General features: G+C 53.1%; 1 protein-coding gene across 1 annotated transcript in view; it reads left to right on the top strand.

Moving 5' to 3' along the window:
* Positions 1-13,940, top strand: part of ANGPT4 (angiopoietin 4) — a 47,860-nt gene that overhangs the window by 7,813 nt on the left and 26,107 nt on the right. The window contains exons 2-3 of the mRNA XM_060124399.1: positions 12,001-12,156; positions 13,611-13,732. Of these exons, the coding sequence (XP_059980382.1) occupies positions 12,001-12,156; positions 13,611-13,732 (278 nt within the window). The remainder of the gene's footprint in view (positions 1-12,000; positions 12,157-13,610; positions 13,733-13,940) is intronic.

Raw genomic sequence — 13,940 nt, 5'->3', positions numbered from 1 at the left:
ATAGAACAGGAGTTATGACCAGCATTTATGGAACACTTCCTGTGCGCCAGACACTGTCCTATGTGCCTTGTGGGAATTATTGCACTGAATTCTCACAATGAGCCTAAGATTGTTTGCCCATTAACAGATGAGGAAACTGAGGCACCAGGAGGTGAGGTGACTTGCCCAAGGTCACAAGACCAGGAAGGGTGAGGTCAGGTTCACACTCAGGCTGTCTGATGCCAGAAACCACGCTCTCAACACAATAAACAAGACATGTCCATTGTGACCTGGTCCCTGGGTACCCAACTGGGGCCTGGGGAACAGAGAGGTCCTTGGCCATCAGAGGGAAAACTCACAGGTGCTAGATTTTCCCCTTCTCCCAGGAGGCCCTCAGCCAAAGAGAACTTCTCTAGGGCTCTTTTGCCGGAGTAAATTCAGCGAGCACCTCAGTCATCAGGGGCAGCCCTTGAAAGCTGAGGGAACCCTGAACTTCCGTCTAGGCGTCATCACTGTCACAACCTCCATCCTTGGCCCAGGGCCTGGGGTGAATCCCACAGAGACTGAGCGTGGGCCCTGGGGCTCCACTGGCTCCATTTGAATCACATCTCTACTGTTTGCTGGGTGTGTGCTCTCAATCACTTTGCCAGTCTGTGCCTCAGCTTTCTTGTCTGTGAAACAAGGACACTAGTAGACACCACTTTGCGGGTTGTCGTGGAGATTAAATGAATAAATATACACGCAGGGCTGAAGACAGCGCCCGGCATAGAGTCAGAGCCCAGGGAAGCCAGCTGTGGAAAACGTGCTTGGGATGCTCGGCACAGGAGGGCAATCCTTCTTGGCGTCAGCACAGGAGCCCAACCAACTTCTCTGTGTCCCGCCTTGTGTGATCTTGGGAAGGTCCCTTTTTCTCCTCCCTGGGCCTCAGTTTCCTCGTCTGCCAAGTGGGGAGCATGAAAACAAGTACCTCAGGTGAGGACAAAATGAAGTAAAGCATGCAGAGATCTGGTGGGGTCTGCAGGTGAGGAGCTGACTGAAAGCAAAACGGCTTCCTTTGGACAGAGGAACAGAGCCTCAGAAGCTCATGCTGGCGGAGGCTGTGGCCCTTTACTCCCGACTCCGGTCCAACACTCGTTGGTCTACCAAGTAGGGCTGAAGGATGGAAGGTGACTCCCAAGCAGCTGAGGGGAACCCCCATATGAAAGTTCTGCAGAGACTGTAAATGGGTCCCCCAGGCGCAGAGATGAGCTAGGGAGAGGCTGTAAATACAGCGGCCGGGGTCACGCTGACCTAGGGTCCAGCTCCAGCTCTACCTCTTGCCAGCAGCCTAGTTGTTTTTCTCAGCTTTTGACGAATTTTCAGTGTGCAAAAATTGGGAAATATGGAAGTGTGTGAAGACGCAGAGGGAAAAAAATCACCCAATCCCCTGATCATCTCCTGGTTAGTTTCCTTGCTGTTCATTCTATGCATTTGAAATTTTTACTGAAATGCTTTAGATGTATGAAAAGGTAGAGAGAAAAATCAGATGAAATTTCTTGTCCCCACAACCCAGCTTAAGAAACAAAACCTTACCAACCTAGCTAAGCCCCTCACCCTCTCCTGCCTCCTTCCCCCACCAGAGATGGCTACTGTGAATTCTGAGTTGATGACCTCCTACTCCAGGTCCCTCCCTAACCGATGTATATTTGTTTCCTGTATAAGTGGTCACACTGTCTATCTCTTTCTACAATTTGCTTTTGTTCACTCGACCTTGTATCTGTGAGATTTATAGCTCTGCAAGTGTGGGAAAAGCCTGAGTCACAGTTTTTCCATCTGTAAACTGGGGACAATGGTGAGCACATGCCTGAGTTTGCTGTGAGGCCCAAATAACTAGTGCATGCGGAGGTCTGGGAGCATGCCTGGCGCTGCATCTGCCTGCAGGGAAGAGGGAGATGCTGTTATTGCTTCTTCTCTCTTCCAGGGTGAATGTGTTGCTGTGGCTACTCCACAAACAGGACTGTCTCTGTGCCAGGCACTATCATACGTGTTTTACAAACATTGGCTCATTGAACCTCATGATACCCTAAAAGGTGAGGACTGTTATGATCCCCATTTATTGTGGGGAAACTGAGGCCCAGAGAGTTCACACATCTAGGAAGTAAGGGAGGTAGGCTTGAACCCAGGCAAGCTGGCTCCAGACCTCACACTCTTAATCACTACACTGACTGCCTCTCCATGCCACCCAGTTTACAGATGAGTACACTGACCCTGGGTGGAGGAATGACTCGACTACATTCACCCCAGGGTCATTGGCAGGGACAATCTTGTGGTGACAGGACACAAAGCATGTCAGAAACCTTATGAAAAATCCATGCGTCCTTACAGTTACGAAGCTCTGGGATTATGTGCAGAAATACAGGCCTGCACACGTGCACACATGCACCGTTCTGAACTCAATTTGCCAGGTAGAGTGTTCATTCCTCCATGCACTTCATCATCCCCTCCATTGATGCTTACTGCAAGCTTACACGCTAGGCACTGTGCAGGGGATGAGGATTCAGCAGTAAGCAAGGAAGACTTGGTCTTTCCCCTCTGGGAGCAGAGGAAGAGACACTAACCTAGTAATTTCTCATGTGCAATGATAAACCATGATACATGCTGTGAGGGAGGGGCTCACCTGTTCTAGGAGTGGATAATAGGGGGCCCAACCTTGATGGAGGGACGGCCCCAGGAGGAAGGACAGAGCTGAGATCTAAAGAGTAGATGAGCAGTTCCTAGGCAAGGAAGAGAAGGGAAAAACATTCCAAGCACAGAGAATGGCAAGTGCAAAGCCCCTGCGGTGGAATGGAGCAAAAGGATTTTGAAGGAGTGAAAAATGTTTGGTGTGGCTGTAACCCAGAGAGTCAGCAGAGTGTGGCCAAGATGAGACCCGCGTGTTCATCAGGGCCCAGACCCAACCTCCCTGGGCCTGACCCTGCTCTCGAGGCTTTCGGGTGCTGGGAACTGATGTGGCCACTTTCTGTCCTGCCCCCAGTGATGGGCAGTGGCAATGGACATCTGGACCTGCTCCTCCCCTCTTTGCCTGACCCTGGTCCTATCCCTGTCACCCTGTCTTCAATATCAGCCTTGCCCACCAGAGATGGGGGATGGGGGAATGGGTGAGGGAAAGAGCTTAGCCATTGGATTCAAATCCTCACTTACCAGCTGTGGGTAATGCTTGGCCTCTCTGGGCCTCAGTTTACTCATTTGTCAAGGGTGGAGCAATCTCTCCTTTCCTCCAGGCTGCTGGGGATCAGAGTTATACACCAGAGTTGCGCAGGCAGGAAATCCTGTTGCTGCATGGGGAGAGACCCCAGCAAGGCCTCCTTCCATCTAGAACACACTTGACTCCATTCCCCCAGGTGGAGCTGGGGCTGGGAGGGGAGCTGGGGTTACTGTCACATGATCACTTCAGTCAAGCCAGCTTTGAAGTGCAGCCTGGGAGAGTTACTCCCAGACAGCCTGGATTTGCCCTTGATGAGCTGTCTGTCCTTGGACAAGTTGCTTAACTTCTATGTGCCTCATCTGTAAAATGGGTTGATAGTATCTCCTACCACAGAGGATGGGATATAATATACACAGAGGTTAGAACAGTGTCCAGCACATAACAAGCACTAAGTAGACACTTGCCAAGCAAAATGGACACACCACCCCACGCTGTGTAAGGGCTGCTGCACAGGTGGCAGGGAGGTGAGTGACTGCAAGAAATGTGCTTCTTCACTTCCTCTTGATCAAACTCCCAATTCCTACACTTGGGAGAATAAGGAAGCCTCATCCACTGGCCTCATTGTAGACAATCCTTCCAAGATCAAGGTTTAGATACAGACAACCACAAAGGGATAGCTGAACCTGAGGCCAGAGCCCTGGCAGCTCCTTCCCAGCTTATGAGAGGCACCCACATCCAGGTGGCAGAGGCACCCACGCCAGCCCCTCTGCAAGGAGGAATCAATGAGCCCCATTTTCTGATGAGGCCACTGAGGCTCAGAGAAGCTCCCTCACTGGCTCAGAAAGCAAACACCAAAGCTGTGACTGGACCAGCGCCTGACTCTCAGCGCCATGCACCAGGCCCACACTGGACTCAGAGCTCCAGCTGGAAGGTTGGCGGAGCCGGGCCTGTGCCGGGAATCGCAGCTTGAGCTGAGAGTTGAAAAGCGCATTCCTCCTCAACAGCCCGCTGGTCCCTGACACTCTCCACTCCTGGCTCCCTGCCCACTCACTCTGCTTACTCTGAGCCCTGACCCAGAAGAAAAGCAACAGAATCTCCTGCAGGGAGGAAAATAGCCTAGGAAGTCTGGGCCTGGCGGCTCAGGAAAAACAAGACAACCCCCTCTGCCTTGAGCCAAGGGGTCAGGGCCTGTGTGGGCCCCGAGGGGACGGGAGGGGCTGGAGCCAGGCAGAGGCCAACCTTGGCCGTCAGGCTCACAGCCACAAAGTTACTTCCATTGGGAAAATGAGGAAACTGAAGCCTGGGGATGGTAGGGCAGGATGTGATGGGCCAGGCAAAGGGGGCAGGGCCGGTGAGAAAGAGGGTCTAACATCTGTGACCTCTGCGAAAGCAGTGCAGTAGTTCCGGTCATCTATTGTGGCATAATGCATCACCCTAAGATGTTCAGCAAGTTAGAGTAACCACATTTATTATCTCTCACAGTTTCTGAGAGTCAGGAATCGGGAACCCCTTACCAAGGTAGTTCCGACTCGGGTTTTTTTCCATGTAGTTACACTCGGATGTCAGCCGGGGCTGTGGTCATCTGAAGGCTTGACTAAGGCTGGAGGATCAGCCTCTCAGGTGGCCCCAGTACAGGGCCGGGAGGGTGGTACTAGCTGGTGGTGGGAGCCCTCTGTTCCTCTCCAGATGGGTCCCTCCTCAGGGCTGCTTGAGGGTCCTCAGGACATGGGGGCCAGCTTCCCCCCGAGCAAGAGATTCAAGAGGGGGCAAAGCAGAAGCCACAATGTGACGATGTCACCACGGGCTCACCACCAACATCTCTCCAGTGTCCTGTTGGTCACAGTGGCCAGTCTGACTACACTGGGGCATGAGTACTGGGAGGGTGATTGGGGCTGCCATGAAGTCTGGCTGCTACAAGCAGCCCCCTGGAGTGGTGAAGGCTGTGGTCTCAGGAGCCCGAAGGCCTGGGTCCCAAGCCCGCCTCTGCCACTCCCAAGCTGTGAGACTTGGGGGACGGGCTCATCTTCTCTGTGCTTCTTCTCCTCATCTGTGAAATGGGAGCGATGAGACCAAGGACTAAACAGGCTAAGTAAAGCCCTTGGGGCCACACCTGGAACCCCTCCTCAAGCAGGAACCAGCCTGCCCTGGTTACCGCTCTCTCCCCAGTGCCCCGCAAGAGTCCTGGCACTTCTGAATGAGTGTGTTGAACAGACGAATGGGCCCCGAGACTGTGTCAGGTTTCTGGAACATTTCCCCTGCAGATACCACAAGCTGGCTCCCTCCCTTGCCGTGGGCCTCCCTCAGCTCCTGCCCCCCTGCCCTCCAGTCTCTGTGCGGCATTTCTTCCCCTTTTCTTCCTGTCCTTGAACCAGTGGTCTCCCCACACTCTGGCCCTCTGGCCATACCTCTCACGGGGCTCCATGGGCAGCTGGGGCTGGGTTAGGACGTCCAAACTTATTTCTAGCAGCCAAACGATGATTCAGTGGAAATCCGGTGCTCCTTACATAGAATGGACCTATTTGTTCTTTTTAGCAAATAGTTTCTGAGCACCTCTTATGTGCCTGGCACTGTTAGAGGCACGGAGGGCGTGGTCATGAACAGGGCAACCCTGCGCTCCTGGGGCTGATATTCCTGTGGGGGGAAGAGACAAATAGGAGATGACTGCAGTGATTTCAGATGCGTGACATGCTGTGAAGAAACCACAGTCATGGCAGGTGGAGTAGGGCTGGGGTGCAGTTACCTTTGATGGGGTGGCCAGGGAACGCTGCTCAGAGGAGATGACACTTATGGGCAGACCTGAAAGTCAGAAGGGAGCTGACAGGAGAAGCTCTGGGAGTTCCTGAGATAGGGGCGTGTGGATGTGTGTTGGAGGATTGGAGTAGGTAACACCCTGGCTCAGGGCCCCTCCTCCAGACGCAGTGTGGGAACCACAGACACAGCCTCTGCCCAGGGCAGTTTGTCCACATCACTAGTGTACACACCCTTAAACTCGGCAGTTCTGGTTTAAGGGATTTATCCCCAAGCAGCCTTGCGAGAGAGTTAATGACAAGTGGACAGGATGTTCCCAGCAGCCCTGATGTGATGGCAAAAGCCTGGAAATAACCTACAGCCCAGCTGTAAACAAACAGTGGGAGGCTGTTAAAACAGCAAGACGAGTCTCCCTGGATGAATCTAGAACAGTCTTCAAATTATATTAAGAAAAAAGACGCAGGGTGCAGCATGGTGAGCTGACATTTTTATAGACTAAAAGCAGGGGGATATAAGCATACTTACTGCTGGTACATGCTTAGAGTTTCTCTGAGAGGAAACCTGGAAGCCCCTTCAGTGGCCTGTGAGTAGGGGAAACAGGGCAGGGCTTATATTACCCATTAGAAAATTTTAAATTAAAATTACAAAAATTTGCGTTTAAATTGAAACACATGCACAAAACCATCAAAGCTCTGACCTTCCAGATGTCCATATGTCTGGCTAGACAGGGCAGTAGCTCCTGTGTGTAACTTCCTGCAAGTTACTTTCCTGATTGGGGCCTCAGTTTCCCTGTATGTGAAATGGGGCTGGGCTGACTGGGCCCTGCATGTCCTCCAGGCTCGCCAGGTCTCTGCTCCTGTATCCCTCCCTGCCTGGGGCCCAGTGCCTGAGGGACCCCTGCTGAAGCCCTTTCTCCTTCCTCAGGCTCTAATCTCTGCCCTTCCTCCCCTGGGGCCAAGGTTAGGCCTGTCCTGCTTCACCCTAATTCCCATCCCAAGATGGGATGCTCAAGAAATAATTTCCGAGTGAATACATGAATGAAACTCAGAGGGTGAGGGATCAGCTTGAGGAAACACATTTATTATTATAACACATTTTTATATGGGACATTTTATAGAACCTTGTGTTGCTAGGTGTGTTTTATATTGAGATATAGTCTCAGTATGTGGATACAGTGAAATTCACTCTTTTAATGTACAGTTCTATGAATTTTGACAAATGTATATAGTCGTGTAACCACCATCACATGATATAGAATATTGCCAGCACCCCAAAAATTTCCCCTGTGTCCCTTTGCTGTGAATCCCTACCCCCGGGCCCTAGCGCCTGACAACAGCTAATTCTGACTTTTCCAGAAAGTCATATAACTAGAATCCTACAGTATGTAGCCTTTTGAGTCTGGCTTTTCTCGTGCAGCATAATTGGAGATGCCTCCGTGCTGTCGCATGCGTCAGTAATTCATTCCTTTTTATTGCTGAGCAGAGTTCATTGCATGAATGGAGCACAGTTGTTTATGCATTTACCAGCTGAAGTCTTTTTCATTTAGATAATGCAGGAGCAAAGCTGGCTTGAGCAGATCCCCTTGGCCACTGAGGCTGCTCGTGCCTACATGCTCGTCCCTAGTGTGTCCGAGGTAGCCTCCTTCCTCCCCCAGCCCCTGCCTGTCAAAACTCCTTTCCTCTCCTTCAAGGCCCTTTTCAAATGCCCCCTCCCCAACAAGGAGCAGGTTGTCCCCGTGTCAGAGGTTGGTAAAGTGAGGCTCAGAGGAAGGTAGCCCTCACCCGCTAGAGGCCCACAGCTAGAGCGTAGCAGAGCCAGAAGTCAAACCCAGGGCCAAGGGGAGAGGGAGTAGCTCAAGGGCCAAAGATCAGCCTCTTTGCAGGCCAGAGGGGCGGTGGGAGTTCAGAGCCCCATTCCCCCCATCTCAGCCCTGAGAGTTTACCAGCATGAGGGTGGCAGAGAATGGGGAGGTCCAGTCCTGCGTGCGGGGGGCGGCGGCGTGGCAGATCCCACCAGGGCCTGTTTCTCCATGGGGGTCCTTCCTCCACCCTTCCAGCTGGTGCCTGAGCCCAGGCTGGGCCCAGCGCCCACCACACAAGCTGACATCAGTCACCAGAGCTGCAGGCTGGCTGAACGGTGCCCAGATCACCCATCCTAGGGCCCATGAGCATGCGTGGCAAATTGGGTGATGGGCCCCAGCTGTGGGTGGCCTTCGCCCCACCCAGCCATTGAAAGCCACAGGAGAAGTAGGGGACTAATAAGAGTGCTTAAGGAGCTCCCATCGCTCGAGAGGATCCCAAGCGACCCTGCTCTGCAGACCTGAGGAGTCTTGGAACACAGCCCACCAGCTGGTGACCTTCGGCAATTCTTCTGGGTCTCAGTTTGACCATCTGCAAATGAGACTCTTGGGGGAGAGGCTTGAGAAGGTCTCATGGCAGGAATAAACTTGCTGTTTGTGTGGAGCAGAAGCTCAGGGCCTGGGAGTCTATATTTTAAACCAGGCTTGTGACACATGGGATAGTCTGAGAGCAGCCTCAGTATAGCTCTGCTTACCCTTGTGCACCTGAATGCACGCTGGGCCACATGTTAGAATCCCCAGAGTATTGATAGATGCATGGCGGGGAGGCTGACCTGTGGGTATGCTGGCAGCCTCGCCCAAGGTGCAGGGAAGCGAACAGATTGGCAACTCACATTAGGATCATAGTGACCAGAACTTGCTAGTGGATTGAGTGCGGTGGGTGACAGAAAGAGTCAAGGATGGAGTCTGGGTTTGGGGCTTAAGTACTGAGTGAGGCCATTTACTGTGATGGGAAAGAGGGAGGAGAATGGGGTGGACAGGCAGGGACGGGGTGCTGTGGGAGCTAGGGAATCAAGGGTTATATGTTGGATGCTTCTGTCTGAGATGCTTTTGGAAGCCCGGGTGGTGATGGCAAGCTGGTGGGACATTCAGGGGAGAAATCCGGGTGGGATGGAGACCGCGCAGTCAGCACGTAGGGGGATGTGGAAATCCTAGAACCCACTGGAGTGGCAGGACGCTGATGCCTCTGGGGCCTTGGGCACTTTGCCATCTGGTCCTGGGGGGAGTTTATGGACCCTTTTTCAGACTACTACTTTTTTGTTTTTTTTTTTTTTGCATTACGCGGGCCTCTCACCGCTGGGGCCTCTCTCGCCGTGGAGCACAGGCTCCGGACGCGCAGGCTCAGCGGCCATGGCTCACGGGCCCAGCCGCTCCACGGCATGTGGGATCTTCCCGGACCGGGGCACGAACCCACGTCCCCTGCATTGGCAGGCGGACCCTCAACCACTGCGCCACCAGGGAAGCCCCAGAATATTACTTTTAAATGCATAAAATAAAAGCCTAAGAACACCCAGTGATAATGAGATTATAATCAAAACATTAAAAATTAAATCTGTGCCATAGTTGTCACATTATCCAGTGGTGGGTTTGAGAATGTCTGTCCTTCTGAAGTGATGATCAATATCATATTTTAAGATAATGTAACATCGGTGCTGTGATGTGAAAATATTTGTGATTTCTATTGGTAATGAAGTTGTACAATCAACTAACAGTGCTATGATTTGGGGCCTATGCTCATAATTGAAGGAAATACCAAATTTTAATTACAGGTTAGTGAACAGAAATGTAATTTTTCTCTCATCCAAGTTCATGGACCCCCTAAATTCTCTTCACAGGCCCTGTGGTCCCCCATTAAGCACCCTTGACGTAGGGAGAGAACGTAAACACCCTTGACGAGGGCCCAGGATGGGGCTCATGAGAGCTCCCTAAGAAGCCTGAAAAAGGAGGACTCAGAGAGGGGGTGATGGGAGGGGAGGGCAAAGGACGGAGGAGGGGAGAAGGAAAACTCAAGGAGCGTACATCTGGGAAATACTTCCAGAAAAAGGGAGTGGCCATATGGGTTGACTGCTGCTGAGGTGGAGAGTAAGCTGAGGGCACAGAAGTGTCCCCTGACCCTCGCTTGTCAAGGAGGGTTATAACAAGGTGCGTTAAAGAGTGAAGGGGCTCCTGGGGCTGGGGATAGGTCGGCGGGTGCACAGGATTCAACAATACGGATTGTATTTTTTTCTTGAGTGTGGTAAATACACACATTTTAATGTACTATTCTTTACGCTTTTGTGTGTGTGCGTGAAGTACACCATAATAATATTATTAATTTTTTTTAAAGGTGGGGACCTCCTGGTGGTCCAGTGGTTAAGACTCCATGCTTCCACTGCAGGGGGCAAGGGTGATCCCTGGTTGGGGAACAAAGATCCCGCATGCCACAGCCCCAAAATTAATTTAGTTATTTATTTATTAAAAATAAAAAAATGAAAAGGTGAGCGTGGGAATGGAGGTGAAAATGGAGACAACTTGTTCAAGAAGTGTTGTTGTTTGGGGGAGCAGAGAAACTGGAGACACAGATAGAGGGGGCTGTGGAGTCAAGGATTTTTTTTTCTTTAATTTTTAGCTGGGAGCCCTTGGAGCACATGTGTGTGCTGGGGGAGGTGGGGCGCCGATGGTGCAGAGGAGGAAAGAAGGGGCCAAAGGGACAAAGGCTTGAGAAGCTCGGATGTACTTGTCTCCCTGGTCCTCAAGTCCCCTTTGTGACCTCTGCACCACGGGTTCTCACACTTAAGCGAGCAACAGCTGGCTGGGCCTCTCCGCAGAATTTCTGATTCAGTAGGTCTGGAGTGGGGCCTAGAAACTTGCATTTCTCACAAGCTCACTGGCAATGCTGCCACAAGGACTACAAGTTTAGAACTACTGCTCTAATCAACACCACTTGCGCCCCCTTCAGGATTTAACATTGCACTACAATGGACCATGCCCCTTCTAAAGCACTCAAGGGAGGAAGGTGTGGGAGCAGACACTTGAGATGGAAGAGACTAAGGAAGAAGCAGCTGGAACCTGACCCCCAGCCAAGGTCACTGCCTCTCTCTTGGAAGCACCAGTCTTCCCAGGGACCCTGGGAGCTGCCCTTTTGGACCTCCTGGAAGACTGACAGGAGAAGGGAAGGAGCCAGGGCTGAGGGATAGAGACTGTGGCAAGAGGCCAGCAAGTGTGCCAAATGGAGAGGGAGTGGAGGAGGGGCACCGGCTCTCTGCCTTCAGGCACTGAGCCCTGAGAACATGCTGTTCACCTTTGCAATTTGATCCTGGTCTCACACCACACCAGTTTTCTCCTGCTCTTGGGAAAGAGAGCTGCCCTGTCAAAGAAATGAACATTAGCTTGTCAGATCCCAAAACATCTGAGCTGGGAGAACCCTTGGAGACTGGCCAGTTCAGCTCCATTTCACAGATGGAGGGGGCCAGAAAATAGAAAGTCCGGCTTGGTTGATGGACCTGCAAACTCTTGTACGGGGAAAGATGCATCCCCACTTCCTGCTACTGACTCAGCCCTAGGAAGCTGGGTAACGGGCATGACACTGGGCGCTATGCTCTGACCCTTGCTGCTTCCCCTTTTCATCGACTCATTGAACACCTTTTTTTTGAGCACCCACTGTAAGCTAAGCATTGTGCTAGATATGGAGATAAAGCAAGTCAAAGCCCCTTGCTTCATGGCACTGACATTCCAAGGGTAAATTTTAAAAGGCAATAAACAGATAAATATGTAATACGAAGTCAGGGAGTGATAAGTGGTAGGAAGAGACCTGAAATGACATGAGGGAGTGAGCCTTGTAGATGGTGTGTGAGTGGGGAGGATCCACACAGAGGGAACAGCATGTGCAAAGGCCCTGAGGTGGTTGTGTGCTTGCTCTGTTGGACGGGTGTTACAGAGGCCAGTGTGTCTGGAGCTGAGTGAGGGAGAGAAGGCAAGGAGAGGAAATCAGAGTGGTAGCAGGAGGCCAGGTCATGAAAGAACCTGCGGTCAGAGAGGATTTTGGCTTTCCCTCTGAGTGAGACAGGAACCCTGGGAGGGTTTTGAGCAGAGGAGAAATGTGATTTGACTTAGGTTTAACAGGATCCCTCTGGCTGCTGAGTGGAGGATGCCCCTGGTTGCTCTATGTCCTTCCATGGGGATATATGGAAGGGACAGGAGCCTTCCCCCAGGCCCTACCCATGACCCCAGCCCACCGTCTGTCTCCCCACAGCTAGAAAGGTACATCCAGATGAACCTGAGGCTGGAGCTGGCGCAGGCCCAGCAGCACATGGTCCAGAACCAGACAGCCACCATGCTGGAGCTGGGCACCAGCCTCCTGAACCAGACCACCGCCCAGACCCGCAAGCTGACCGACGTGGAGGCTCAGGTACCGGAGGGTGAGGGGGCAGCACTGGGGGGCCTGTGGCAGGCCAGGCTGGCTCACAGCCCCAGTCATCTTGCCCTGACCCCTGTCCCTGGGTGAGGTCAGGGCCTCCTCTGACCCTGTAGCCTCCTGGGCTCCTCCCTGATGACCCCGTTACAAAACGTTCTCCCACCAGGCCATGAGCCCAGGGTAGGGAGAGGGGGGAGGGCAGACACTGGGTGTGGCTCTTCTGCCTCTGTGACTCCAGTGTCTGGGTCCGTGCTGGGCACTGGGATGAGGGGATGCCGCAGCACACACCCCCCAGAGGACTCACAGTGCTCCAGGGGAAGGTGGATAATAAACAATTCATTAGGACTCAGGGGGCCAGTGACTCTGAAAGAGGAGGCCACAGGGAGCAGCGGAGAGGGAAGGAGAGGACAGGAGTATAAATGGGAGGGTAAGTGAATGGCTGAAAAGACACTGACAAATGGGCACATGTTTGTTAAACCCTACTATGTACCAGGCACTGTTGGATGGGCCTGGTTCTAGTTTACAGCAGTAAACAAAACAGGCGTGGAGCCTTACCCCCATGAAGCTTCCTTTCTAATGAGCACCAAGAAAACAAACAGGATAAATAACACATGTGTGTGAGACGGTGGTAGCACTAGGGAGAAAGTAGCATGGACGAGATCAGTGGGGAGTGTGTGCCGGGAGTGGCGGGAGGGGTGAGTTGCAAGTTTAGACAGTACGGCCAGGAAGGCACCACTGGGAGGGTAGGACTGGAGCCAGGCTTACTGGGAGAACCTTCCCGACTGGGAGAATGGTATATGCAAAGGCCCAGGGGTGGAACGGTGCTGGCAAGCTCCAGTAGCATCAGGGAGGCCGGTATGGCTGGAGTGACCCAGGGAGACTAGTGGGCTCAGACAGGTGATGGGGGCAGATGGCATCACAGGGCTTCGCAGGCCACTGCCGTGTGAGGTGGGAGCTGCAGGGAGAGCATAGGGGCTGCTTTTTAAGTCTACCTCAGACTACCAAGCAGCCAAGGGCTGCAGGAAGCAAGGCCAGAAGCGGAGAGCCCTGTGAGTAGGCTGGCCCGGGTACGGCGGGAGATGGAGGCCGGGGCCTGAGTTGGGGCGGGGAAGCGCAGGGAGGTGGTCAGGTACCCATTTAGAAGGCGGAGCTGATGGGACCTGCTGATGGATTAGATATGGGGGGGTGGGTCAAAGCTGACCCCTGCTGGGGTCCGAGCAGCAGGAGGAATGGAACTGCCATGCAGTGACGGGGAAGAATAAATTTAAGAACCAGATCATAAGCTCAGTTAGGGTCTGTGAGCGAGCGAGAAAATACTGCGAAGGTGGAAATAGGTCAGCAAGTTTCTGGAATGGCAGGGCCCAAGGTCAGGTGTTTGGCTGCTGGCAGGGCTCCTGCAGGCCTTACATGGGCCCCCACCTCCCCCCACCCCCCACTCACCGGGGCAGGTCCTGAACCAGACATCGAGAATGGAGATCCAGCTTCTGGAGACGTCACTGTCCACCAACAAGCTGGAGAGGCAGCTGCTGCTGCAGGGCCACGAGCTCCACCGGCTGCAGGGCCACAACAGGTGGGCACTGGCACCCTGGCACTGGGCAGGGACAAGGGCTGGGAGCAGGGCTGAGGGCCAGGGCCAGCTGGGACCAAGTGGGCTTGAGACCAAGGGTGAGCACCAGAGCCAGCCAGGGTTGGGCTCGGGCCGGGGCCGAGGTCGGAAGTTGGACTTGGGCTAGTGCCTGGGCTGGGGGGTGGGGCCAGAGCTAGGGGCCCGGATTAAG

This window comes from Lagenorhynchus albirostris, chromosome 15, assembly GCF_949774975.1.
Source record: "Lagenorhynchus albirostris chromosome 15, mLagAlb1.1, whole genome shotgun sequence".
In the NCBI taxonomy this organism is placed as follows: Eukaryota; Metazoa; Chordata; class Mammalia; order Artiodactyla; family Delphinidae; genus Lagenorhynchus; species Lagenorhynchus albirostris.
The sequence above is the reverse complement of the archived record's forward strand: the minus strand, read 5'-3'. Positions and strand labels throughout refer to the sequence as shown.